Source organism: Protomyctophum parallelum, assembly GCF_964188405.1.
Source record: "Protomyctophum parallelum genome assembly, chromosome: 8".
Classification (NCBI taxonomy): Eukaryota; Metazoa; Chordata; class Actinopteri; order Myctophiformes; family Myctophidae; genus Protomyctophum; species Protomyctophum parallelum.
The window spans coordinates 13287326-13314802 of record NC_139703.1 but is presented as its reverse complement, the minus strand read 5'-3'; the positions used below and the strand labels follow the sequence as shown (position 1 = coordinate 13314802).

Sequence of the window (27477 nt, the reverse complement as noted above, 5' to 3'; positions counted from 1 at the left end):
ATGATAATTATTAATCCAGTGCAGCAATAGTTCATTAGGACATGAAAGGCAAGAGCATACTTACTAATTATCTCCCCCCATTCATTCATATATACTGTCTATCTTATGCTCTGCTCTGGAGGTTGTTGTTGATTCAGATTCTGTGTCTTGGTGCACAAACAGGTAATCTGTGATATCACATGAGCAGAGCCAAACTAAATGCAATAATTGGTAATGGTCAATCCTGAGTTTAAGAGTCGTAATGAATGACGATTATGCAAAAAAGTATTGTGATTATAATTACAATTAGACTATTATTATGTAATAATTGTGACAGGCCTATAGTGGCAAGTGCAATAGGGCAAAGTTCAATCCAAGGGAAGTGGCAACAACATCATAGGAAACATGCACTACACTGCAAAATGCCTAGTTTTAGTTTAACTGAAATGTACCCTAACTTTAAACTCATTCAATGGGAAGGAAACAAATGTGTTTAATTCATGATTACAGTCATAATAGAATGCATAGTCTGAATGATGATACCGTATGTCACGCACGCACGGACGCACGCACGTACACACAGACACGCACACACACACACACACACACACACACACACACACACACACACACACACACACACACACACACACACACACACACACACACACACACACACACACACACACATTACACACTTAAGCAAGCAAACATTCATATGAAAGTCAGCAACTACTGTGAACAACAACAGCGAATATGCTACAGCTAAATGTGCACAGTGCAATTGAGTTGCAGGAATTTTCTTGCAGGACACAAAGTGTCAGATGTCAATATATCCTAACACCTGTCCCCAAAGCACTGCTTTTTAACCTCTCGGTCATGGCCCGTCACCCCAAGGGGCCACAACATAATTATTACGGGTCATGAGATGATTCATTGAATGTCACAATACATTTGAATAGTCACTTTTTCAATCCAGAGAAATACATTATCTCATTTTGACAATTTTAAGCAAAACAATTCCACGTCCAATGAAAGAATGTTGGTGGCCAATGCATAAGTGGACTAAACCAAGATGAGGTATATGGCAATTTAAAAATAAGAATGCGATTAATTTAATGGACCATACCGGTGGTCTGGCATGCTTAGCCCATTGACTATTACTATGACATCATTATCAACCATTTTCCAAAGCATACTGTGGACAGAGACTTGATTAGAAAAATCCAGCAGGAAACTCTCTTAAGAAAAGATTTATTTACAAAAACAAATTACAATGTCCATGACTCAAAACTGGTGAAATTAACCAACATTGGCACATTTATTTAGGTAACATTTAAATTACATGTAAACTAAATTTAAATCTAAAAACCAGTAAGACGCCTGAGGGCGAGACGCGTGCACGCATCCGCCTGGGTGACAGGCTGACAGCAGACTGCTGGGCGAGCGCTGGTGCTTTGGAATGGGGGGTCAGATCAACATATCGGCCTGGGAGACAGCAGACTGCTGGGCGAGCGCTGGTGCTGGGGCATGGGGGGTAAGTATCTTAATTTTCGGGCCTGTTGAGAACTCTAGTTTTCGCCGGCTGCCGGGCGCCGCTGCACTAATAACTTTGGGGCAGGCCCGTCTAGAGTTTGAATGGACAAGTATCAGTCAAAAGAGAGACATCAAAGAGGAAGGATGTAAGAGGAAGGATCAACATAATGGAATGTCAGAACAGGTCAGCTCCATAAGGGTTTGAGGTGAGATGTAGAGTTGCTGGCCAATATTGATGACATCAGGGATCTCCATATATGGGCTTAATATTATTGATGACATCACGTGATGTCACGTGCTCCATCCCTGATGATGTCACGTGCTCCATCCCTGAAGATGTCACATGCCCGACACACAAACTGACGGGAAATGCACGATTCCATAGTTAACTGCGAGTCGCAATGAAACAATTAACTGGAAATAGGCCTACGTGTATGTGACTGAGTCTGTGAATAATGACACAGTTATGGTCAGTTATAAACGAGGTTACTGAGTAGGTTGGTTAATATCACTAACTGCCAGTTTGAATCAACATGGGTGGTTTACATTTGATTTGTACAATATCGTACAAAAAGGTATGCCATTTCTTCTATATTTCTTGTGACATCAGGTGTCATGTCACTCACCCTCTGTGCTGTCCTCCACAATATGTGACTCATGCATGGTGGTGGGCTTGGTCACTGCTGATGTCCTCTAGCATTGTCAGCCCTTTGCACAACTGTTGGCGAATAAATGGCTTTAGTTGGCATTTAAGGAATGGTACAGTATGATTTAACAAAGTTGAATGCTATACATTTTCAGAGTCATGACATTTGATAAATTGAGTAGTCTTGGGCTTTTTGTATTATTTGTGTTATCCTTTTAGAATAACGTTTGACTGTACTACCTCTACTGTTAACAATCCTGCTAATAAAGTATTCAATCCGCTTTCACTCAGATCTATTACCTCTCTTGGCCACTTCAGGACTTCTCTGTGTTCACATCTCGAAACAACCTGTTCATGCTTTTAATACCGCTTGTAATTATTTCTAACTTTGACACAGGTCATATTACTGTTTTCTTCACTATTTTTTGTTTAAAATAAGTTGAGGGCTGGGGTTGTGGTTTGGGAGATGGAGCCATCACATCGGAATCGGCTGATATTGGTCTTAAAATGCAATATGGTGGAGACAATGATATCGGTTTTAGCAGATATTTTAATTTATAATAATTATGTTGAAAAATAATGTAACCTACCACATAAACTGCTTGTGCCTGTACTTGGTTGTTTCGGCTCCTGTTTTCAAAGTTCAAACATTCTCTTATATTGCATGACCCATCCACTAAAAAATGATATACTAAAAGAATACTTCAAGCCAGCTACTCAGATTATACCACTTTTTTTATGAACATGGACACATCTTGCAAATGGTTTCACAACAGATGTAGATTGTTGTTGCAGTGTGTCTAATCAGCCTTTTTAAGCTCTGTATTGAAATGGATGTATATGTCCACCTTGCTTCAGTTGGTTTTATAATGTCTTGATGGTCCACTGAAATTACATGTACTTTGCACTGCTGTTGGATCAAAGCCCAGTATGTACATGAAGTCAGTTTTTCCAAGATACACAAACAAGGTATTTTAAAATTGAAGATTAGAGTTATCTTGTTTGTTCTTGTGGGCCTGCATGAGTAGTGTACTGTACATAGCAGGCCCTGAAAACTTTCATTGGGAATACAACATAATACAGTATATAATTATAATTATAACACACCAGAATTGTAGTTAAGATTGTCAACTACAATGAATAACTTGTCCTACCTTGTGACTTAGTTGTCTCTTGGTCAATTTCCACTTGTTCTTAATCTCATCCTGGTTGAGAACAATGATGATATGGTGTCACAAGATCCTGTCATTATATGTGGTTCCTTATGGTGAAGCTACTGCATGTTTATCCTACGGATATAACTTCTGTCCTTCAACCATAAAACATACAATTAAAAGTCAGCAAAAGACATCAGGATACCGATCAGCCAGTTAAACAATCAATACACATCCTTTTTGTTAGCAAGCTTTTATATTCCACCTCTTGCAGCCATCGAATCTGGACTGAAGCTACATACAGTGTGCGACAGGTGATGACACACGTGTGTGTGTGTGTGTGTGTGTGTGTGTGTGTGTGTGTGTGTGTGTGTGTGTGTGTGTGCGTGCGTGTGTGCGTGCGTGCGTGCGTGCGTGCGTGCGTGCGTGCGTGCGTGCGTGCGTGCGTGCGTGCGTGCGTGCGTGCGTGAGTGCGTGTGTGCGTGTGTGTGTGTGTGTGAGCACATACAGTACTGTACCTGTGTGTGTTTGGATAAAGATAGTCACCTGTTGCTAGAGTGTGGGTTTCCCACACACATCAAACACTAATGATAAGTGAGAACCCAGGTCTCTGTATTTGCTGAGAGGGTTGTAACATTCACACTTATAATGCAATCAAATTGTTTCAATGGCAGCAACAGTTTTTTTGCATCAAGTGCATTTAATTGTCTAACAACTCAGCTTTCTATTCTAAATGTATTTATTTTTTCGATTTACTTTTTATTGAATTTTCCTTGTGTAAACAAACATACATGAAAAAGATCCATTACAGATTCAAAAGCATCCACTACAGGTGAACAAAGTCCATTAATGGAACAGATTCAACACAACTGGATTTAAATAAAATCATAATAAAATCTTATGGTAGAGACATGAGTAATTTAAACCACTTCAATTTGACATCTAAAGCTGAATGTAATTCTCTCCATAATAAATATATTATAGATTAAATAAATCCATTCATTTATAGTTGGTATAACATTCGTAAGCCACTTTTTAGTTAAGGCGTTTTTGGATACCACCAGCAATACCCTGAGTAAATACTTATCCTTCCTTGCAAAAATACATAGCCTACTGTACATTATTTTTGTCTTGAAGAAAAATCACCCAGATGTAGCTCTTGTCTCAAGATACCAACGTGTACTGCAGACTGTTTGCATGTCCCGACAGCTACAGAGTCAAGAAAATAGCACGATAGTGTCTGGTAAGTGCATTATGACATGGGGTGATTTCACATCTGAGCATAACAAACAGCCGTGATCCACAACACACCTGTGATGTCCATTAGACAGCTGGAAGAATGCACCTGAACACTAGTTATGAATGATGCCTCTTCCAAAGACACATACCAGCTCTGCCCTCGAATTGACATTATTGATAGATCATTTTGGATGACTAACAATCCAAGGCTATTTAGAAACGGTCTGTGAATGTCTTCAGCTTGTCGGAGATTGCCAACCAGAATTAGAATTCTGCTGAGCCACTGGCATTTCTGAGCACAGGTAATTTCATCTGGTTGAATAACAGGATGTGCTTATATTGATCTGTCCATTGGTCAAGACAGATCCTTGGCCCTGCGTTAGTAGCAACAATGCAGCTAACATAAATCACTCACTTATTTTTGAGGGGCGCTAGCCGCTCCTATATTCAGCTATTAGTGTAGATTGTCGTGTTACACAAACATTAATTTCCCATTGACATTGACTGGAGAATTTATGTCATAATTATGTGTCTGAGCAAATCGACATGTTACGTCATGATGATGTACGATGATAAAAAATGTGATGATAAACAAATCACACCGCGCTCTGCCCCTCACTTCACACGGGTGTGATTTCTTTCTTTTGACAGTAGGTGCACCAACACTTTTTGAGCAACATCCTGCTCCACACAAAGGTCTTTCTCAAAGTCCACTTCAGGGGTGGCTATTTTAATAATCATATATTTTAGCATTTGGGTCACCAACACTTATGCTCCCATGATTCAGCTTGTGTGATTAAGTGACAAACTCAGGTCATGCAGAAAGGCAGACAGAGTTCAATAGTTTAGAGAGCTCAGTAAGTAGAGTTTTTATTTCAGTAGACATCATGGATATGAAGGAGAGGACATCTGGAAGATGTATTTATGCGTCCTGCACCCTAGGGGGCAGCACTTAAGTGAAATCCAGGCCTCTTGTGTTACAGTACATGGCATGGTCAGTGGTTAACAACATGTGTTGTTTGTTTGGTGCTTGCTTCACCTTAAAGCACGACATGCACATTACAATTATAGAAAGAAAGACCAAATATTACATCTGCAAGTCACTCATCATTTATCCTTCACTTCTCTCCCCTCCAACTCCTGCATTCTATCACCCGTTCATGCATCCAAGTCCTTCTTATTACTATAGGTAATGTATATATATATATGTGGCAAACATTTATTGTGTGTAGTGTAAGTCTTTGTCTGGGATCCTCTCACTGTTGTTTCAGTTATGGACTAAAAACAACAATGTTTTTTTGTCGTGTTGTATTGAATGTGATTTCAGTTGTGCATTGTCCATGGTATAAATAAACTCTTCTTCTGGATGTCGGTGTAATGGAAGGTTGGTAGAGGGATAGATAAGTTGGAAGGGGAGTAACGACTCAAGGCCAAGCAAGATGTTTAGCACAAGAGATGTGCAGTGTTCGAGGAATAAGGATGGTTGTCTTTAAATTATATTGGGCCTGGATACAGGGGGCCCTGTTTCCCATCTTCCAGTGAGTCCCCAATACACCTATATCTTTGTAAAATGATTTTACTTGGCACGCCTCAGCAACTTTTAGTGTACGAGGCCATGCCCTCTGCTGGAAAGTGACTATAATGCCTTTTTTGTTTGTTTTTATCCCTTCACCCCTGACCCCCACCCCCCTACCCCTTTTTAAGCCACACTTCAAGGATGGAGGGAAATTTTCAGGAAATTGTATGGTTTATTTTTCATTCCTGGACTTAAGAAGACATTTACGTGAAGGAGCTACTGTTTAAATTGTTATAGAAATATCTCATATTTCATGCCAACACCAACAGCTATTACCCACTTTTTACTGTTTCAACAGCCATCAAGGCCAGGACTGTGTGGCATTTAGTGCTCTATTGGGACTATACAGTGCACTAGTGCAGTATGTGGCATGACGCTGCACAATGACCTCCATTTGCATTGGATCCCTGTTGAAACAGTAACGTTTGGTTTAGAAGTCATGAGTTTACAAAATAAAGAAAATATAGAAAATATGTAGAGGTTTCAGCAGTTTTAGGCTATTTCCACAGTCAGTGCAGTGCTGCAGCTAGTAGCCACAGTCGTCCATTATGCCACCTCAGTGAAGAGGCAAATGGGATTTCGCTGTGTATATTTACTCTTAAATTAACCAAGGAACACATTGTTTGCTTTGCTTGGCGATCCGAATGGGAAGCCAAAAGTCAAAGCCTCCCGCTAAGCGGACATGTGCTGGAGTTACACTCCACAGACCGGCAGTCAATGACTTGCTAACAACAGAGCATTAACGAGGAACTGAATGTTTCTTTTAATAGCTAATTATAGAACATATGTTGGCATGTGACCTATGCAGAGACATGTTGGGGTAGCCGGTGTGTGTGTGTGTGTGTGTGTGTGTGTGTGTGTGTGTGTGTGTGTGTGTGTGTGTGTGTGTGTGTGTGTGTGTGTGTGTGTTTGCTTGCACGCTTGTATGTGCCTGCATATATGCCTGCATGTATGTGTGCGTGCGTGCGTGTGATGAGGCTGCTTGGGGTAGGAGTGGATTGTTGCAGGCCATGTGGTCGGCAGTCACAGACGACTGGAGTCGGAGGGAGACAGGAAGGAGTTGGGGATTGAGGAACTGCCATTTAAAAAGAGAGAGAGGGAGAGAGAGAGGGAGAGAGAGATGTACTATAAGGCTTCTTTGTGCCACACACATTCACAGCTTGTGCGCACGCTCACACAGGCACACATGCTTACTCACATCCACAGGCCAGCTAGGGTCCAGTGTGTGGTAGGAGGTTAATCAAATAGCTACTGGCTCCAGCAGTGTTAGTCTCTGAGGACTTACATATGAGACCACAGATTCACTCAGTTATGAGCTGTTAACGCATAGACGGTCCTGTGTGTGCTTGCATGCATGCATGCATGCGTGCGTGTGTGTGTGTGTGTGTGTGTGTGTGTGTGTGTGTGTGTGTGTGTGTGTGTGTGTGTGTGTGTGTGTGTGTGTGTGTGTGTGTGTGTTGCGCGCGCACGCATGCAGAGGAATTGAGATTTGATGACAGTTTATTTTATCACCATGTTAGATGGGACAGTACTGTCTTTGTGTGTGTGTGTTGTGTGTTATCTCTTTGTTATCAATAATGTGTTATCTTTATCCCTGTTTCCTTACTTCTCATTGGTTGAATTCTTCCTTACTCACATCAGAATTCTCAATTACATTCTTTATTTCAGGTTAGTGTAGAGAGACAGTAAGCCAGTTTGACCAGAAGCTTACAGTATGAGTATCAGTAGTATGAGTATTGAATATGAATTGGATGAGCATTCGAGTAAAACAAAGGGAGAGGGAGGGGCAAAGGGGGTGAAGGGATGCAGGGATCATGAGTGGATGCTGGGATGTAGGGAAGAGAAGGGGAAGAAAGTATAGCATTACATAGGATGTAGTGAAGTGAGGATGAGGGGATGTAAAGATGAGAGTGATGGATTTTTTTTACGACATAAAACCGCCATACACAGAAGTATAAAATAGGGCTCATTAACTGACAAATGGACTCAACAGATTTTGCAGTGCACACGAGAAAGTGACAAGAGACAGAAGCAGAAAGCTGGGAGAAAACATGTGGGTGGGTTGAGAGCCACAGGGATCCACATCCAGACCATGAGACTATAGCAGAGAACAGAAGCATTGTATTTCTACTGCTATTGAGTCATTGCTCAGAGCCGACTGACTGACTGACTGCAGTGTCTGACTCCAGACTCTCTCAGTCAGAGAGGCAGACAGTGATACAGGCTCTCTGAGGACCCCAGCAAGAGAGGTGGCTTTTCATGCTGTGCCTGTTTGAATTGACAGTGTGCCCCAGACTTCCCAGACAGACGTTATCATTATCCTGTTGTTTGAACCCATGGCCTACAGGGATATACTGCTGTGGAATATTACTCTGTGTGTGTGTGTGTGTGTGTGTGTGTGTGTGTGTGTGTGTGTGTGTGTGTGTGTGTGTGTGTGTGTGTGTGTGTGTGTGTGTGTGTGTGTGTGTGTGCGCGCGCGTGCATGCGTGTGTGCGTGTGCACGTGCGTGCGTGTTTGTGTGTGCGTGTGTGTGTGTGTGAGATGAATCCATCTACTGTACTGCATATGTATATTTTTTTATAATAGGTGCATGCATGTATTGAGTACATGTTGCGGGTGCGCGCGCGTGCGTGCGTGCATGTCTGTGTGTATTCTAGTGTTTTCCAGCCAGGTGTCAGGAAACTGAATGGTTTACGACGGGGCAGATTGGAATGCACAATCTCACTGTTACTGTTATCACCACACAGACACACACACACACACACACACACACACACACACACACACACACACACACACACACACACACACACACACACACTAAAACACACATTATTGTTTGAGAACATACTGTTTGGGCATCCAGGGTTATAAGTTTGATTTCTGCTGGGTACACAGTACACATGGTAACAAATATTTATTTTGTATATATTTATATATTGTTAAGCACTAAAAGTGCATTTAGTATAAATGTATAAATGCATTTACCAATTTGTCTCTCTTTTATCCCTTTCTCTGACCCTCGTCCTTCACCACACGCCATCTCTCATATATCCCCCCCTCCTCTCTCTCTCTCTCTGTAGGCCTTCATATTTTTCTTTTTGATTACTGTACTACTCGTTTATATGATGTTTTTGCATAGAATTGTTGTATTAAACTGTACTTTCTCTCTCTCTCTCTCTCTCTCTCTCTCTCTCTCTCTCTCTCTCTCTCCCTCTCTTTTCCCTTGCAGTGACCCGTTGCAGTTCTGTGTCTGTTCAGTCAAGCCATCATCAGGACAAAGATGAGGACTCTGTGCGTAGTGTGTGTGTCCGTCCTGTTCGCCCTGGTGGCCGTCACCAACGGCATGCCAAAGAAAGCAGCAAAAAAAGCAGGTCAGCCCGACAATACTGTAACAGAGGAGAGATGAATAAAAGAAAGCAGAGAAGATGTTTCATTTGCCATGTTTTATTGTTTTTGTCAATACATAAAAGACAATTAATCAAGTTGCAAGTTTAAATGCAAAGTGTTAGGGGACAATGTGGAGTGTAAAGAGGTGAGTTTTTAGAAGAGTTTCTGACTGATGGAGATACTGTATACTGTACATCAATCAGAAGTGAAGCGACACCTTGTGAGTTTGTAGATTTGCTATTTTTTTTTTTCGTTTTGGGTTCCGGGCAAACGTCTATTAGAAGATAGAATATAGTTTTCACCTGGTTTCCAGGAATAACAGCAGCTTTGGGATTTACTTGATTTACTCTTTCTGACAGCTAGAGATTCGGATAACAAACATTCCTACTTTGTGGAGTAGCCTACTTTGTAATTTACTACAGAGGACTTTAGGCCTGACAGTATTTACCCCAGGCTCCTTTTATTGACCTGAATGGATAGTCTTTTTTTTCCTTTTTTAAAAAAACATGGCAAGGCTTTCTCTTTGAGTCCAACACCACTGAGACATTTTGGATACACTTAACAAAAGGCTGCCCACTCCCAAGTTCATAAATCCACACCACAAACACAGACTCACTTCATACCTCACCACGACTGCTGGGTTTGTACTGAGATGAGGTTACAAGTAAATTCACAGACGATGTTGAGAGCATTAATGACAAAAACAGTGTCCCTGCATGCACAGAAGCTACTGATTTTAGAAGTCGAACTCAGGTTTAGTGGTTAATAATGTGAAACCGATATGGGGTTACACAAATATGACAATGTTGGTCTGCCATGCCATGATTCCAGTATAATAAAAAATATATATATACTGCAAACCGACAAAATAAGATGTCAAATGAAACACTTACAAAGACATTTGTTTGTTTGAGTCATACATTCCAGCCTTGTTTACAGTGTCAGTAAGCTTCAGTGTGTCAGTGAGTATGACAAATTGTATAGAATTGTATAGAAATTGTCCCTAAACTTCACAGTACACAATAGCTATGTACTGTACATTCTCAAGAAGTTCTACAAAGTTCTAAAATCAAGAAACAAGATAGTCTCGAACTACTTACCTAACTACTACAAGTAAGACGCGCAAACGCGTGAAGCGAACGCAGCTTGTGTGTGTGTGGTTGTGTGTGCGTGTGTGTGTGTGTGTGTGTGTGTGTGTGTGCGCGTGTGCGTGTGCGTGTGTGTGTGTGTGTGTGTGTGTGTGTGCTACAGCTGCGCCCTGTGTGTGTGTGTGTGTGTGTGTGTGTGTGTGTGTGTGTGTGTGCTACAGCTGCGCCCTCTGGTGGCGGGCGGGTGGCGTAACAGCGGGACAGACACACACATACACAGACATTCAGCCCTTGCTGTCATAGTAAGTGGCTCACTGCGTTCGCAATTAGGTACAGCACAAGCTCTAAGGGGTCGCTACTCGCTAGTTTCTTGTTACCCCACCCAGGTTACCCCATTAAAACCAGGCAAGCATCTGGGTCACTCATTTTATATTTTAGCGTTGGCTATTCAAAAATAGCAAATATACAAGCTCACTGCGCTGCTAGCTTGTACATCTCCTATTTTTGAACATTTTTAAAAAATCTTGAAAGATGAGAAGTGCTGAATTGCATTTGCATAAGGCAGCGTCAGGTCTTAACTGACTAAACAAGTCTTTGTGTGTCTTCGCAGTTCCTCCCTCAAACTTACCCCAGAAGTGTAAATCTGGCCCGGTGGACCTGGTCTTCATCATCGACAGCTCCCGTAGCGTCCGGCCTCACGAGTTTGAGACCATGAGGAAGTTCATGATTGACATTCTGGCCACGCTGGACATTGGGCTGGACGCCACCAGAGTGGGAGTCGTTCAGTACTCCAGCCAGGTGAGCAGCATTCTTCTCTCCTCTTTCAGATCAAGAAGCCTAATGGAGGTGCAGTGACTTCTGCAGTGGTTCTCAACCTTTTCTGGACCTCACTTTAACATCTTGAAAGTGTTCGTGGCCCACCCATCTGACCACTCAACTGTGGTCGCATGGGTGAGTAACAAGAAGCAATTGCATATCTGTGTACAGCATAGATATGCCTCTCTCTTCTGCAAAACTGTCCACCAGAGGGTGCTGAAAACACCCACACAGCTATTCAACTAGGCACACCTATCTTTTGGCCTAAAAAAATCTTTAATAAGCTCCTGTTCAAGTGGACAATGAGCTCTCTATAATTAAAATGCTCTAATCCTCTCCTCTCGTCCACTGTCTTCACTTGGTGAGTGGACTCATTCGGTTCAGTTAATTGATGTGTGATATATAACTCTTCCTATTTCTACATCAGGTACTCAGTGAATTCTCCTTGAAGACCCACAACAAGCTGGAGGCCATGACAAAGGGCATCAATGAGATCATTCCCCTGGCGCAGGGCACCATGACGGGCCTGGCTATCAAATATGCCATGAACGTAGCCTTCACTGCAGAGGAGGGAGACAGGCCCAAGGTAAACGGATCTTCAACCATAATATACCCACAGGGGTCTATATACTGTTCCCGGGACCCTCCTTTTTCTCTACACCAAATCTCTTCAACGTAAATAACCGATTTACAAGCTCACAACGCAACGCAATGATTTCTGAGCTTGTGTAATGGCTATTTTCACAGAATGTTTGCCAGCTTTACACAAGAGTATATTAACAGGTAAAAATTACTTTAAAATGTGGATTAAATAAGTATTAATCAAAATGGTACTCAAAAGTACAACCTGTGAAACATATATTATTGACAGAAGTGTTGAGATTAGTTTGATGTTACCTATTTCAGTAGACAATGGTGTATTTCAGCTCATCAGAGCATGTAAGACAAAGGTCTCACATTAGAGATGAAATTGTCTCTATTAACCTCAGAGATGGAAACAGGCCTAATTAAAAGGTCTTCCCAGACAATGAAACGATACACTGGGATTGAAAGCTCTCTGAAATACCACAAAACCATGAATTGTCAGGCACTGCTTTTGCCCTTAGCCCACATGAAATGAGAAAATAACTGGCTGTAAAATCTCTTTGAAATATCATTAATCCAGGATGATAAATTGCCTGAATTTTTATTTGAGGTTATTTTGACATTTGGCTTCCAACTCTCTTTAAAACTACAATCCGTACCCTTTATGTTCAATCTGAAACTTGAACCTGGGTCTCCTACATGGCTGACCAAATTTCTAATGCTCAAAATAGAGGCAATGGTAGCTATTTTACTACTATTTATAGTGTCCTTCCTGACAGTGCACCAGGGTCTGAATGTTAGGGAGACCACATACATATAACATTTAATTCATTGAAATAAGTTCCGGATTGCAGAGACAAACTAAGCAGCATCCTGCTTATGTATTTATTTGTCAACAGTCTGTCAGAAAAAGTATATTCATTCTTTGATTTAATTCTTTGATTTGTTGACAGATCACGTCCTATAGTCTATCTCTGTCCACCGACAGGTTCCCAACATCCTATAATCAATCTCTGATGACATCCTCTCCACCGACAGATTCCCAACGTAGCCGTCATCGTGACAGACGGCCGTCCCCAGGACCGCGTGGCGGAGGTGGCCGCCGAGGCCAGGGAGAAGGGCATCGAGATCTACGCTGTGGGTGTGGCCAGAGCTGACATGACATCGCTGAGAGCCATGGCGTCCCCGCCCTTCGAGGACCACGTCTTCCTGGTCGAGCGCTTTGATCTCATCCACCAGTTTGGACTGCAGTTCCAGGATAAGCTCTGTGGTGAGACAGCCAGGCTTTCTTAATAGGTTATTTTAGATTATTTTAGACAACCAGCTTCTTGGGATTTGAGTCTCAATTTATAACATTGTGTGCGTTCAAGTCCCCCAACTATGTTGACTATAGTGTCCCATTTGTCCAGTTTTGTAGGGTTTGTGTCCCCCTGGTGGTGTGGCTTTGAGTCACATAACTTATTATTATTATTATTATTTTTAATATATATTTTTTATCCCACGATTTTGTAACCCATTTTTCACCCCTGTGTCAATCATTTAATGTGATCCTGGGCTCTACACATCCTCCGCCAACCTGGGGAGAGCAACGGACTTAACTCATGCTTCCTTCATGCTTGAGTGTCCAAGTTGCTCCTTTACACCTGACAGGGGGAGTTTCCCTGGTTGGACGTAGCGCGTGGAAGGAACACGTTATTCCAACCAGTTCCTTTCCCCTCCATCAGGCGCCCCGGCTGGCCAGGGGGAGGCAGTTTAGAGACCAGGATTACTGCATGTTTTTGTGAGGGTACCTACCCTAGGGGACACGGGGAGAACATGCAAACTCCACACAGAAAGGTCCTTTCGCCAACCCCACCTTCGGGTATGGGCACTGATGACGCGGAGGAGAAAACACGCCGCCGAGCGGGAATTGAACCCAGGACCTTCTAGCTGTGAGGCGACAGCACTACCAACTGTGCCACCGTGCCCCCCACATAACTTATTTCTGTGCTAGATACAAACAAACCTGCATTGCCTTGCATTGCCTTTAGGTACTTTCCTTTCCAATGGCAAATGTTCATTGGGAGAATCATTTTAAAAAGAGATCCAGTAGGCCTATATCACAGACATTTGAATCTCACAAGCTGGTTACATCTTTTGAACAGAGCTGAATTACTACAATAGCCGATGTCTTATTACAACCTGGTAGATTTGTAATCCATGCTTCAAGTCAATAGTGTTGGCTTTAAAGTTAGCCTAGAGTTGCAATACAGTTAAGCTCTGTAGTAAATATGATTATGAAACAGTGATGTTGAATCTTTCATTGGTTAAGAAGGGAAGTGCTGAGTTAGATTTGACTCACTAGTTTGGCTTGCTATTCTACGGAAAATGTCTGTGGTGAGCTTGTAGATTCCTTATGTGTCTGGTGTGTATTATGAATATAATGTCCATTACATTTATGTAAACCCTCACTATGAAACCAGAGAAAATCAACACATTTCGCACCACCGCAGGTTTGCTAAACCCAGCATAAAATATCTAGAGTTGGGTCTCCAGCCGTCTAGGTGGGATTTGCAGTTTGTGCCACAGGCTACATCAATCAGCCTAATATCCTACATGTAATTAAACACACATCACATGTGTAGACGCGATAGAAAAATGCACCATGGCCTTTGAGCCTCAGAGAACGTAATGCTTTCTCACACGTGCCTCTGTAAACTATTTAAAGGGCTGATATTTCCTATTACTGATAATATTGTTTTCATTACTGGACTGTTGCCCTGTGGTAATCTGATCTTTATCCTTTTTGTTCGAATACAAAAACAAACGTTATGAAAGGGGCTTTTCAGCCTACATGATGGATTGTCAATACGCTGACGGTGTGCGCTCTCTCTCTCTCTCTCTCTCTCTCTCTCTCTCTCTCACACACACACACACACACACACTAATTGTGGTCTTGCCTTGATGTGCACCGTGCAGTATATCAAAGCTGCTTGCTTGTTTTGTCTCAAAGACACAACGAGCCTTAACCACCATAGAATGAAAACAATCATTTTTTAATGTTTGATGCTTACTGCTGAAGGGAAACAAAATGAGTTGGCTACTTTACATCTGGGATCATGTTGTGAATCTTCTTGAACCTTATTACTATAACACGTTTTTTTCAGTCAAAGGTTATACTAAAAGATAACACGAAAAGCTCCACGGGCTTGTTTCCTTTGTGGTCCATACTTAATTATTCATTAAGAAGTATATTTACATAAAAAGGAGGGCTGGGAGGGGGACAAAGGATGCTACTACCAAGGTGTTCCTATAGGGTCTTCTACTTCAAAATGTATTTGGATTGTGAGCCATTTAGTATTTTTGAGTTTGCGTAGAGTAGGCATTTTTCCATGTTTGAGACAGTCTTTTGGGGAACGAGATCAGATGAGCTAGAGAGAATGTTGGTATTGGTAGTATCTTAAAGACCAGACCCAGTGATGATGATGATGATGATGATGTGATCTTGTGTCCAGGCATGGACCTGTGTCTGGAGTCGGACCATGGCTGCGAGCATATCTGTGAAAGTTCACCAGGCTCGTACCACTGCTTGTGTCAGCCTGGATACACCCTCAATGAGGACCAGAAGACCTGCACAGGTGACACCAATGACACAATCTGTCACACTGACTGATGATGATGCAACACAATGAATATTACTTGGCAATTTGTTAACTCACTTAACACATTCACGAAAAAGGTAATAATGAAAGAAGTTATGGGGTGGCCATCGCTGAATGGGTAGAGAGGCCCCCTGGGCAACGTCCCAGGTTGGATTACAAGGTGTCCCTGAGCAAGACACTGAATACCTAACTCCTCCCCCGTAAGCTCAAGTCTGAACTCAAGTCTGGGCAGCAATCAATGAATTTCTGCTTGATCAAATCAATTAAACATAGAAATCAAATGAAATACAGGTCCATCATGTGGTCACACCTCTAGAAATGTACAGGTAGGCCTCTGAATTGATTTGAGTTGGTAAATGGATGGAATACAGTGTCACTCTAACCTTGAGTTTATTATGAACATTTTTCACTGTGTGTGTTTCAGCCATTGACCTGTGTGCTCAAGGAAAGCATGACTGTGAACAAATCTGCATCAGCTCACCTGGTGCATTTACCTGTGACTGCAACAAAGGCTACTCACTCAATGAAGACAAGAAGACCTGTTCAAGTTAGTCGCACACGCACGCACGCACGCACGCACGCACACACACACACACACACACACACACACACACACACACACACACACACACACACACACACACTCATCATTATCATCACATTCACATGCATTCTCGTGTCACTGCACACACGATTAGTGCGTTTGATTCTTTGCTCATAGCTATGCTTGGCTTTAACGTTAACCTTGTGCTCCAAAGTTCTCTGCCCCAATGCTTTCAGCAACAGCTTTGTTTGTGACAGAAATTCACAATAGTTGGGGGGAAAAAAGGAAAGTTTCCCCCCAAACTTGCATTTGCATTAAACAGAATACAAAACAACTGTCCCCCTGAGTTGTTTTTATTCACTCTTGTAATGAAGAATCCAAGGTGAGACATTCTTAAATCATTTCATTCAGGGTAAGAGGTATTGCTATATCTCTCAGATTAAAATAACTGTAAAGGTGGACCTTTCAGGTCCATTTCTACACTTTCAACAAGAAATATGGCCTGGTCATATTTAAAGGGATAGTTCACCCCCAAAAAACAACTCGTTAGCCTCATAGGATAAATGCATAAGTCATTTTTTATGATTTTCGGATAATAAGGAAAAACACATTTTCTCGCAAGTATGTAAGAGTTTTTAATGCAGATTTTTACAATGGTTTCCTGAGGGGTTAACAAAATGTTTTTTACAAAAAGATAAACATGAGAGTCATTCCATAACAAAAAAAAGTGACTTAGGCCATTTTCAAGAAAGTAATCTGTGACTTAGGCATTTTTTAATACATGTCTACTAAACACCTGGGGGTCTATTAGAGTGATGTTAACTCCATACTAAACACCTGGGGGTCTATTAGAGTAATGTTAACTCCATACTAAACACCTGGGGGTCTATTAGAGTGATGTTAACTCCATACTAAACACCTGGGGGTCTATTAGAGTGATGTTAACTCCATACTAAACACCTGGGGGTCTATTAGAGTGATGTTACCATACTAAACACCTGGGGGTCTATTAGAGTAATGTTAACTCAATACTAAACACCTGGGGGTCTATTAGAGTAATGTTAACTCCATACTAAACACCTGGGGGTCTATTAGAGTGATGTTAACTCCATACTAAACACCTGGGGGTCTATTAGAGTGATGTTAACTCCATACTAAACACCTGGGGGTCTATTAGAGTGATGTTAACTCCATACTAAACACCTGGGGGTCTATTAGAGTGATGTTAACTCCATACTAAACACCTGGGGGTCTATTAGAGTGATGTTAACTCCATACTAAACACCTGGGGGTCTATTAGAGTGATGTTAACTCCATACTAAACACCTGGGGGTCTATTAGAGTGATGTTAACTCCATACTAAACACCTGGGGGTCTATTAGAGTAATGTTAACTCCATACTAAACACCTGGGGGTCTGTTAGAGTAATGTTAACTCCATACAGAACACCTGGGGGTCTATTAGAGTGATGTTAACTCCATACTAAACACCTGGGGGTCTATTAGAGTAATGTTAACTCCATACTAAACACCTGGGGGTCTGTTAGAGTAATGTTAACTCCATACAGAACACCTGGGGGTCTATTAGAGTGATGTTAACTCCATACTAAACACCTGGGGGTCTATTAGAGTAATGTTAACTCCATACTAAACACCTGGGGGTCTATTAGAGTAATGTTAACTCCATACTAAACACCTGGGGGTCTGTTAGAGTAATGTTAACTCCATACAGAACACCTGGGGGTCTATTAGAGTGATGTTAACTCCATACTAAACACCTGGGGGTCTGTTAGAGTAATGTTAACTCCATACAGAACACCTGGGGGTATATTAGAGTGATGTTAACTCCATACTAAACACCTGGGGGTCTGTTAGAGTAATGTTAACTCCATACAGAACACCTGGGGGTCTATTAGAGTAATGTTAACTCCATACAGAACACCTGGGGGTCTATTAGAGTGATGTTAACTCCATACTAAACACCTGGGGGTCTATTAGAGTAATGTTAACTCCATACTAAACACCTGGGGGTCTGTTAGAGTAATGTTAACTCCATACAGAACACCTGGGGGTCTATTAGAGTGATGTTAACTCCATACTAAACACCTGGGGGTCTATTAGAGTAATGTTAACTCCATACTAAACACCTTGGGGTCTGTTAGAGTAATGTTAACTCCATACAGAACACCTGGGGGTCTATTAGAGTGATGTTAACTCCATACTAAACACCTGGGGGTCTGTTAGAGTAATGTTAACTCCATACTAAACACCTGGGGGTCTGTTAGAGTAATGTTAACTCCATACAGAACACCTGGGGGTCTATTAGAGTGATGTTAACTCCATACTAAACACCTGGGGGTCTATTAGAGTGATGTTAACTCCATACTAAACACCTGGGGGTCTGTTAGAGTAATGTTAACTCCATACAGAACACCTGGGGGTCTATTAGAGTAATGTTAACTCCATACTAAACACCTGGGGGTCTGTTAGAGTAATGTTAACTCCATACTAAACACCTGGGGGTCTGTTAGAGTAATGTTAACTCCATACAGAACACCTGGGGGTCTATTAGAGTGATGTTAACTCCATACTAAACACCTGGGGGTCTATTAGAGTGATGTTAACTCCATACTAAACACCTGGGGGTCTATTAGAGTGATGTTAACTCCATACTAAACACCTGGGGGTCTATTAGAGTAATGTTAACTCCATACTAAACACCTGGGGGTCTATTAGAGTAATGTTAACTCCATACTAAACACCTGGGGGTCTATTAGAGTGATGTTAACTCCATACTAAACACCTGGGGGTCTGTTAGAGTAATGTTAACTCCATACTAAACACCTGGGGGTCTGTTAGAGTAATGTTAACTACATACTAAACACCTGGGGGTCTATTAGAGTGATGTTAACTCCATACTAAACACCTGGGGTCTATTAGAGTAATGTTAACTCCATACAGAACACCTGGGGGTCTATTAGAATAATGTTAACTCCATACTAAACACCTGGGGGTCTATTAGAGTAATGTTAACTCCATACTAAACACCTGGGGGTCTGTTAGAGTAATGTTAACTCCATACTAAACACCTGGGGGTCTATTAGAGTAACTGTTGTTTGCTGTGTATGCAATGTAAAAATGCCCAAGTCACACAAAGTGAGTTAGGCGGCAACGTAAAAATGCTCAAATCACACAAGTGACTTAGGCAGATCATCATTTTTGAAGATTGTGAGCTTTGTGATTGGCTGAGGACATAGGCGATGATCCAGAACGATGCAGCAGCCCCAGGAGATCACCTGTATGCAGAAATCTCAATTTCGCCAAAAAATGACTTAGGCATTTATCCTATGAGGCTAACGAACTGTTTTTCTATCGATTACTTACCCCTTGGAGAATTGTAGAATTGAATTGGACAATCGTTCCCTATGGGACTCATGAGACTCTCTGTGTCTCCATAGCGAACCTTAGGATTGCAACAAAAGCATAAAAATATCTCAATGGGATGAGTAATTGATAGAAAAAAGTCATGTTGGATGTGAATTATCCCTTTAACTGCACCTCATGCAGAGATTACTAGGAACCTAGTGCTTTTATTGCTTTGTGAAATCCACTTATGTTCCGCTAACAAGCAGTGTGGATTGCTAATTAAGTTAAATTGACACTGAGGACTTGACCCCATGTGCACGCACAGACACACTTACACACACACACACACACACACACACACACACACACACACACATGCTTCTGCTTGTCTTTCTCGCTCTGCTGCTTATTGGCCTCGCTGCTTCTCTCCTCCTCAGTGATCGACTACTGTTCGTTTGGGAACCACAGTTGTGATCATGAGTGTGTGAGCGTGCTCAATGGCTACCACTGCCACTGTAAGGAAGGATACAGGCTCCTGGAAGACGGCAAGACCTGCCAGCGTGAGTAGAGTGTTATATACATGACTACACACTGCCAACCATGCTCCTTATTTACTTCAGCATCTGTCTGCATGAGCATGTGCACGCGCGCACACACGCACACATGCACACATGCACACATGCACATACGAACACACGCACGCACAAACACACACGCACACGCACACACACACACACACACACACCCACACACACACACACACACACACACACACACACACACACACACACACACACACACACACACCCGTCCCACACATTACCCATAGTTCACTTGAGTTGACCAATCTTGCATGCACAGATGAGCACACAAGCATGCAGGCTTTTTTTGCCCCCTGACCCAAGCACGTACAGTACGCAGACCTGCACATCTCTCTGTTTGTATCTGCTGCAAACAGAATGCGGGAATCCTGTTGACAGGAATCTTTTTTTACTTGAGGTTAATTTACGACCCCCAAGTAAGTTCGGCGCTGGCCTTTTTGAAGCTGTGGCATACCAAGACACGGATAACACCATGTAATCTAGCGAGGTATTTAACCCACATACCACAGAGAGTTTACGTAACAAAATAGACAGCATTCCTCAGAAGAATCCATGTTAACGTGGCTATGGGTTCGTCCAATCTCAGTGCTGTCCAAACACCTGTTTTACCTAGTACCTGATTACACAGATGGTCATTTTCAGAGCATATAAACAATGCCTGGTACTTTTTGTGTGTTTGTGTGTTACAATGAAGCAACGCCGGCTTTTACTGGAAACGTGGCCTAGATATTCTTTACGGAATAACGTTGAGAATAATACAATTAAAGGGAAATCAATCGTAAAGTGTCATTTATGTGTTATGCTCAAATAGTATTGTGTTGTTGTCCCTGTCCAGTATTGTAGGCTACACTCACTGTACAGTAAGTATACCAGTAAGACGCCTGAGGGCGAGAAGCGACCTCGCCGCGTGGCCGTATCCGCCTCGTTGACGGCAGACTGCTGGGCGAGCGCTGAGGGGTCAGATCAACATGGACTGAATTCTGTACTGGCCATATAAGGAGCATGTCTTGAGTGTACAGGGTTTGTTGAGGTCAGATCAACATATGAAATGTCAGAACAGGTCAGCTCCATACAGTATATGGAGATCTATGGGTGGTAGCGGGGACATTCTCTTGAGTGTACAGGGTTTGATGAGGGCCCAGGCAGGTCCAGGCCTTAATTTTCGGGCCTGTTGAGAACTCGAGTTTTCGCCAGCTGCCGGGCACGGCTGCACTAATAACTTTGGGGCAGGCCCGTCTAGAGTTTGAATGTACAGGTGGGCCTGTTGAGAACTCGAGTTTTCGCCGGCTGCCGGGCGCGGCTGCACTAATAACTTTGGGGCAGCTCCGTCTAGAGTTTGAAATTTGAATGGACAGGTATAAGTCAAAAGGGAGACATCAAACAGGAAGGATGAATGGGGAAGGATCAACATATGGATTGTCAGAACAGGTTCTGGTTCAGGTTCATTTTCTATGACATCAGGGTCTCAACATCTCCATCCCTGATGATGTCACGAGACCTGGGCACCATACCGAGCAAAACACTGACGGGAAATGCACGATTCCATAGTTAACTGCGACCTTTGGTCGCAATTAATAGTTTGTGCGCATAGAACATGCAATTCAGACAAAAACATGCACTTAATTAAAGGACCATACCGGTGTCATTGTCATGAGGGGGACACTTCAAACTACAGATTTAATATAGCCTACTATGCCTTGTGTAGAATAGCCTACTAAAAAAAGAGGAAAAAAAAAAATCTAAACAATATTTCAAAAAATATATATCTACCGTAATAATATTTTCAATAACAAACACAACACAATCTGAGGGTGATCATAGTTATGTTACTAATAGTTATACTGTAGTGATTTTGTAGTTGTCTTTCATGTACTTTATGATTATGATATACTTTATTAATTGCCAAAGAGGAAATCCACATTGTAAGTAGCACAGAAACACCCAAATGGAGAGAAAACATACATCATCATCATCATCATCATCATCATACTCCTGGCATTGCAAATGCAAAGCAGTACAGTCAGTGTTAGCAGCCCTGCATGGCACTGCTCTGAATAAAAATAAAATAGGTTGCTGTTTACAGTCCGTTCGGAAACAAAAGGCAAGCCAAATCACTCTGGGAGAGATTGAAAGAGGAAGACAATAGTAACTGTCTGTTGTCTAGATAGAACATCGTCTCATATTCCTTCCAATATGCATTACCTTTAAAAGCATATTTAATTAACTTTTTTCCAAGTCTCGTAAAATGCAATCCAATGCCTACCTCGAAAATCAAACAAAACTACTGCATGCTTTGGTGATTCATTCAAATGATTGAATGAAATGAAATTAATTTCAAATACCATGAATTGTAGTCAGACTAATAAGCATGCCAATGATCCTGTAACTTGACATTCATAGAGGAACATACACGAGAAACCATGGTGAAAAGACTTACGCACATGTGCACACGCGCACGCGCGCACACACACACACACACACACACACACACACACACACACACACACACACACACACACACACACACACACACACACACACACACACGTGTGAATGGGTGAATGTAATGCACAATCTATGTAAAGTGCCTTGGATAAAGGCGCTATATAAATTTACCATTTACCACACAGACACAGTGTACTGTATATGACATTGTTAGTAGTATTAACCTATGTGTGTGTGTTGTTTAGCCATAGACCTGTGTGCTGAGGGGAAGCATGACTGTGCACAAATCTGTCTCCCCGAGCCGGGCGTCTTCACCTGCGACTGCAATGAAGGATACACTCTCAACGAAGACAAGAAGACCTGCACACGTTAGTCTTCTCGTCGTTTACATTGTCTCCAAAGTCATTAAAACGTTAACGCACTTTAGGTGAATTACTGAGTCAATGTTAACTAAACCTCAGTGCACAGTTAATACATTATGAATTTCATTCGTAAAAAGACGTTGATTTTCAAACTGTACTGAAATGAATGGAAAACAATTCCTCCGGTTTCCTGGAAAATCTGACTAACTACTGCAAACTTTGGAAAATGACCAGCAGCACTGTCAATTGTGTACCGTGAATGGTAGTCAGGCTAAACATACTTTCTTACACAGAAAGGACGTTATAAGCAGTATTAATGTGTGTGTATGTGTGTATGTGTGTGTTGTTTAGCCATAGACCTGTGTGCGGAGGGGAAGCATGACTGTGCACAAATCTGTCTCCCCGAGCCGGGCGTCTTCACCTGCGACTGCAATGAAGGATACACTCTCAACAACGACAGCAAGACCTGCACACGTTAGTCGGGCTGTTTACATTTTCTCCAAAGAAACGACGGTTCTGATTTTTTGTAGAAAGTATTTTCTCCAGGGATTATTTTCAGCTCAATCTTTGGAAATGCATTCAAACAACGATAACTTGATTATAAGCAAAAGTAACTGCACAGTCAAGTTCTGAGTGTTGGATGATGTGTCTCAAGCAAGTTTCAAGATCAAGTCTTTGCAAGTTTCAAGATCAAGTCTTTGCAAGATGATTTCCAAATGGCACTGAAATAAATGGAAAACAATGGTTTCCTTGAAAATCAACCTACTGCATACTTTGGAAATGGCCAGCAGCAATGTCAAGTGTACAATGATAGACAAGCTAAACATCAGAGATATGGACTCGAGACTCGACTTGGAATCGAGTAAAGAAATGTATGACTTCAGACTTAGGCTACTTGATGAAATTTAAAAAGAAAATACTTGACTTGGTTTTCAATGCCAATGACTCTTGCTTTAAATCTTAAGCTCCATAGGGTCTTCTCGACTTGAGGCCTCTCTTCTTGACTTGACACAGACAAACAGGACGTTATCAGCAGTATTAACCTGTATGTATGTGTGTGTGTGTGTCTGTTGTTTAGCCATAGACCTGTGTGCTGAGGGGAAGCATGACTGTCAACAAATCTGTCTCCCCGAGCCGGGCGTCTTCACCTGCGACTGCAACCAAGGATACACTCTCAACAACGACAGCAAGACCTGCACACGTTAGTTGGACCGTTTACATTTTCTCCAAAGTCATTAAAACATTACAGCTCTTTAGGTGATGAGTTGGACCAACGTTCACTATACCATGGTTATTAAGTTATGCATTTTCGTAGAAATTCTTTTCTCCAGGGCCCAGGCCAGGCTAAACATTCTTACTTACACTGGTGTGCATACTGTATGAAGATATGCGTATACAAACAGACAGGATGTTATCAGCAGTATTAACCTGTGTGTGTGTGTGTTGTTTAGCCATAGACCTGTGTGCTGAGGGGAAGCATGACTGTCAACAAATCTGTCTCCCCGAGCCGGGCGTTTTCACCTGCGGCTGCAACCAAGGATACACTCTCAACAACGACAGCAAGACCTGCACACGTTAGTCGGGCCGTTTACATTTTCTCCAAACAAACGACGGAATTTTAATATAGAAAGTCTTTTCTCCAGGGATTATTTTCAGCTCAATCTTTGGAAATGCATTCAAACAACGATAGCCTGATTATAAGCAAAAGTAACTGCACAGTCAAGTTCTGCGTGTTGGGTTATCTGTCTCAAGCAAGTTTCAAGATCAAGTCTTTGCAAGTTTCAAGATCAAGTCTTTGCAAGTTTCAAGATCAAGTCTTTGCAAGATGATTTCAAAATGGGACTGAAATAAATGGAATACAATGGTTTCCTGGAAAAACTACCTACTGCATACTTTGGGAAATGGCCAGCAGCAATGTCAAGTGTACAATGATAGACAAGCTAAACATCAGAGATGTGGACTCGAGACTTGGACTTGAGACTCGACTTGGAAGCACATGACTTCAGACTTAGGCTACTTGATGAATGTTTTTTAAATACTCGACTTGGTCTTCAATGCCAATGACTCTTTACTTGACTTGAGGCCTCTCTTCTTGACATGCAATGTCAAGTCTTTATCAGTCACTTGATAGCTTCCATCAAGCTGACTTATTTCGGACTTTTGAACTTGGACTTTACTTGGGACTTATCAGTCTTGACTTGAGACTTGACGTGGGACTTGCAAAACAGTGACTTCGTCCCAGCTCTGTAAAACACACTTACTTACACATGTGCATATGGCAATGTTTGTACACACAGACACAAACAGGACGTTATCAGCAGTATTAACCTGTATGTGTGTGTGTGTCTGTTGTTTAGCCATAGACCTGTGTGCTGAGGGGAAGCATGACTGTCAACAAATCTGTCTCCCCGAGCCGGGCGTCTTCACCTGCGACTGCAATGAAGGATACACTCTCAACAACGACAGCAAGACCTGCACACGTTAGTTGGGCCATTTACATTTTCTCCAAAGTCATTAAAACATTACAGCTCTTTAGGTGATGAATTGGGCCAATGTTCACTATACCATGGTTATTAAGTTATGCATTTTAGTAGAAAGATTATTTTCAGCTCAATCTTTGGAAATGCATTCAAGCAACGATAACGTAAAGATCTGCGTGTTGGATTATCTGTCTCAAGCAAGTTTCAAGATCAAGTCTTTGCAAGTGTCAAGATCAAGTCTTTGCAAGTTGATTTACAAATGGCACTGAAATAAATGGAAAAACAATGGTTTCCTGGAAAATCAAACTACTGCATTGGAAAATGGCCAGCAGCAATGTTATGTGTACAATTATAGACAAGCTAAACACATGAGACTTGGACTCGAGACTCGACTTGGACACGTCACTATAATTTTATAACTTTAGACTTAGGCTACTAAAAAATGCTCAACTTGGTCTTCAACGCCAACACTTGACTTGACTTGAGGCCTCTCTTCTTATTACTAACACTAACCCTAACCTCAGTCTTAACCGGCTACGTAGGTCGGACCCTAACCTCAGTCTTAACCGGCCACATCGTAGATCGGACCAACGGGATGTCTGAATTATGGGCAGTCCATCTTATTTGGGACTTGAAACAAAAGGATTACACCGATTACAGGTGTGCATATGGCAATGTTTGTACACACAGACAAACAGGACGTTATCAGCAGTATTAACCTGTGTGTGTACTGTATGTGTGTGTTGTTTAGCCATAGACCTGTGTGCGGAGGGGAAGCATGACTGTCAACAAATCTGTCTCCCCGAGCCGGGTGTCTTCACCTGCGACTGCAATGAAGGATACACTCTCAATGAAGACAGCAAGACCTGCACACGTTAGTTGGGCCACCACACAAGAACACACACAAACTCACACTCAAACACGCGCGCACACACACACACACACACACACACACACACACACACATACACACACACACACACACACACACACACACACACACACACACACACACACACACACACACACACACACACACACACACACACTTGTATGTATTCTCTGTCTTTTCTGGATTGCATAAAGGAGACTTTATGCAATGTGCTATTGCGCCGCATATACACATGAGTGCAATCAAAGACACGCTCATAATGACTGCTGTTGTGTGTGTTGTTCAGCCATAGACTTGTGTGCTGAGGGCAAACATGACTGTGCACAAATCTGTCTCCCCGAGCCGGGCGTCTTCACCTGCGACTGCAACGAAGGATACACTCTCAACGAAGACAACAAGACCTGCACACGTTAGTCATTTTCTCCAAAGTCATCAGAACGTTACCGCACTTAATTTCTCCAGGGATTATTTTCAGTTCAATATGTGCTTTTGAAATGGACAAACAACGATTACATGACCTTTGATCTGCGTGTTGGATTACAGTACCTGTCTCAAGCAAGTTTCAAGTCTACGGAAATGAATGGGATCCAATGGTTTCCTGGAAAATCTAAGCCTACTGCATACTTTGGAAAATGACCATCAGTAATGACCAGTGTACCATGAATTGTGCGAGGTGTGGACTTGAAACTCGACTCGAGTCACAAATCTGATGACTGTTACTTGATCAAATCAAAAGACTACTTGGATTTCAACGCCAACTACTCGACTTGACTTGACTTGAGCCCTCTCTTGACTTTTCAAGTTACTTATTACCTTCAACAAGCTAGGACTTATTTGGGACTTGAAACTAAAAGTTTAGGACTTCAACTTGACTTGGGACTTGTCAGTCTTTCTTAACGTGGGACTTGTGGGACTTGCCTGTGTTGACTTGGGACTTGCCTGTATTGACGTGTGTGTGTTGCGTGTGTTGTTTAGCCATAGACCTGTGTGCTGAGGGCAAACATGACTGTGCACAAATCTGTCTACCCGAGCCGGGCATCTTCACCTGCGACTGCAATCAAGGATACACTCTCAACGAAGATAACAAGACCTGCACACGTTAGTTGGGCCGTTTACATTTGCTCCCAAGTTAATAAA

At 42.1% G+C, this 27477-nt stretch overlaps 1 protein-coding gene across 12 annotated transcripts in view; it reads left to right on the top strand.

Moving 5' to 3' along the window:
* The window catches only part of matn4 (matrilin 4), a 40375-nt gene that overhangs the window by 3816 nt on the left and 9082 nt on the right, over positions 1–27477 (top strand). The window contains exons 2-16 of one of the 12 annotated variants that reach the window (XM_083771953.1): positions 9363–9504; positions 11219–11406; positions 11852–12010; positions 13048–13279; positions 15504–15626; positions 16075–16197; positions 19997–20119; positions 22852–22974; positions 23320–23442; positions 24047–24169; positions 24420–24542; positions 25326–25448; positions 26200–26322; positions 26627–26749; positions 27316–27438. In XM_083771953.1, coding sequence (XP_083628079.1) covers positions 9414–9504; positions 11219–11406; positions 11852–12010; positions 13048–13279; positions 15504–15626; positions 16075–16197; positions 19997–20119; positions 22852–22974; positions 23320–23442; positions 24047–24169; positions 24420–24542; positions 25326–25448; positions 26200–26322; positions 26627–26749; positions 27316–27438 — 2023 coding nt within the window. In that variant the 5' untranslated portion in view covers positions 9363–9413. The remainder of the gene's footprint in view (positions 1–9362; positions 9505–11218; positions 11407–11851; positions 12011–13047; positions 13280–15503; positions 15627–16074; positions 16198–19996; positions 20120–22851; positions 22975–23319; positions 23443–24046; positions 24170–24419; positions 24543–25325; positions 25449–26199; positions 26323–26626; positions 26750–27315; positions 27439–27477) is intronic. The other 11 variants (XM_083771959.1, XM_083771960.1, XM_083771961.1 and 8 more) reach the window with 11 other exon arrangements.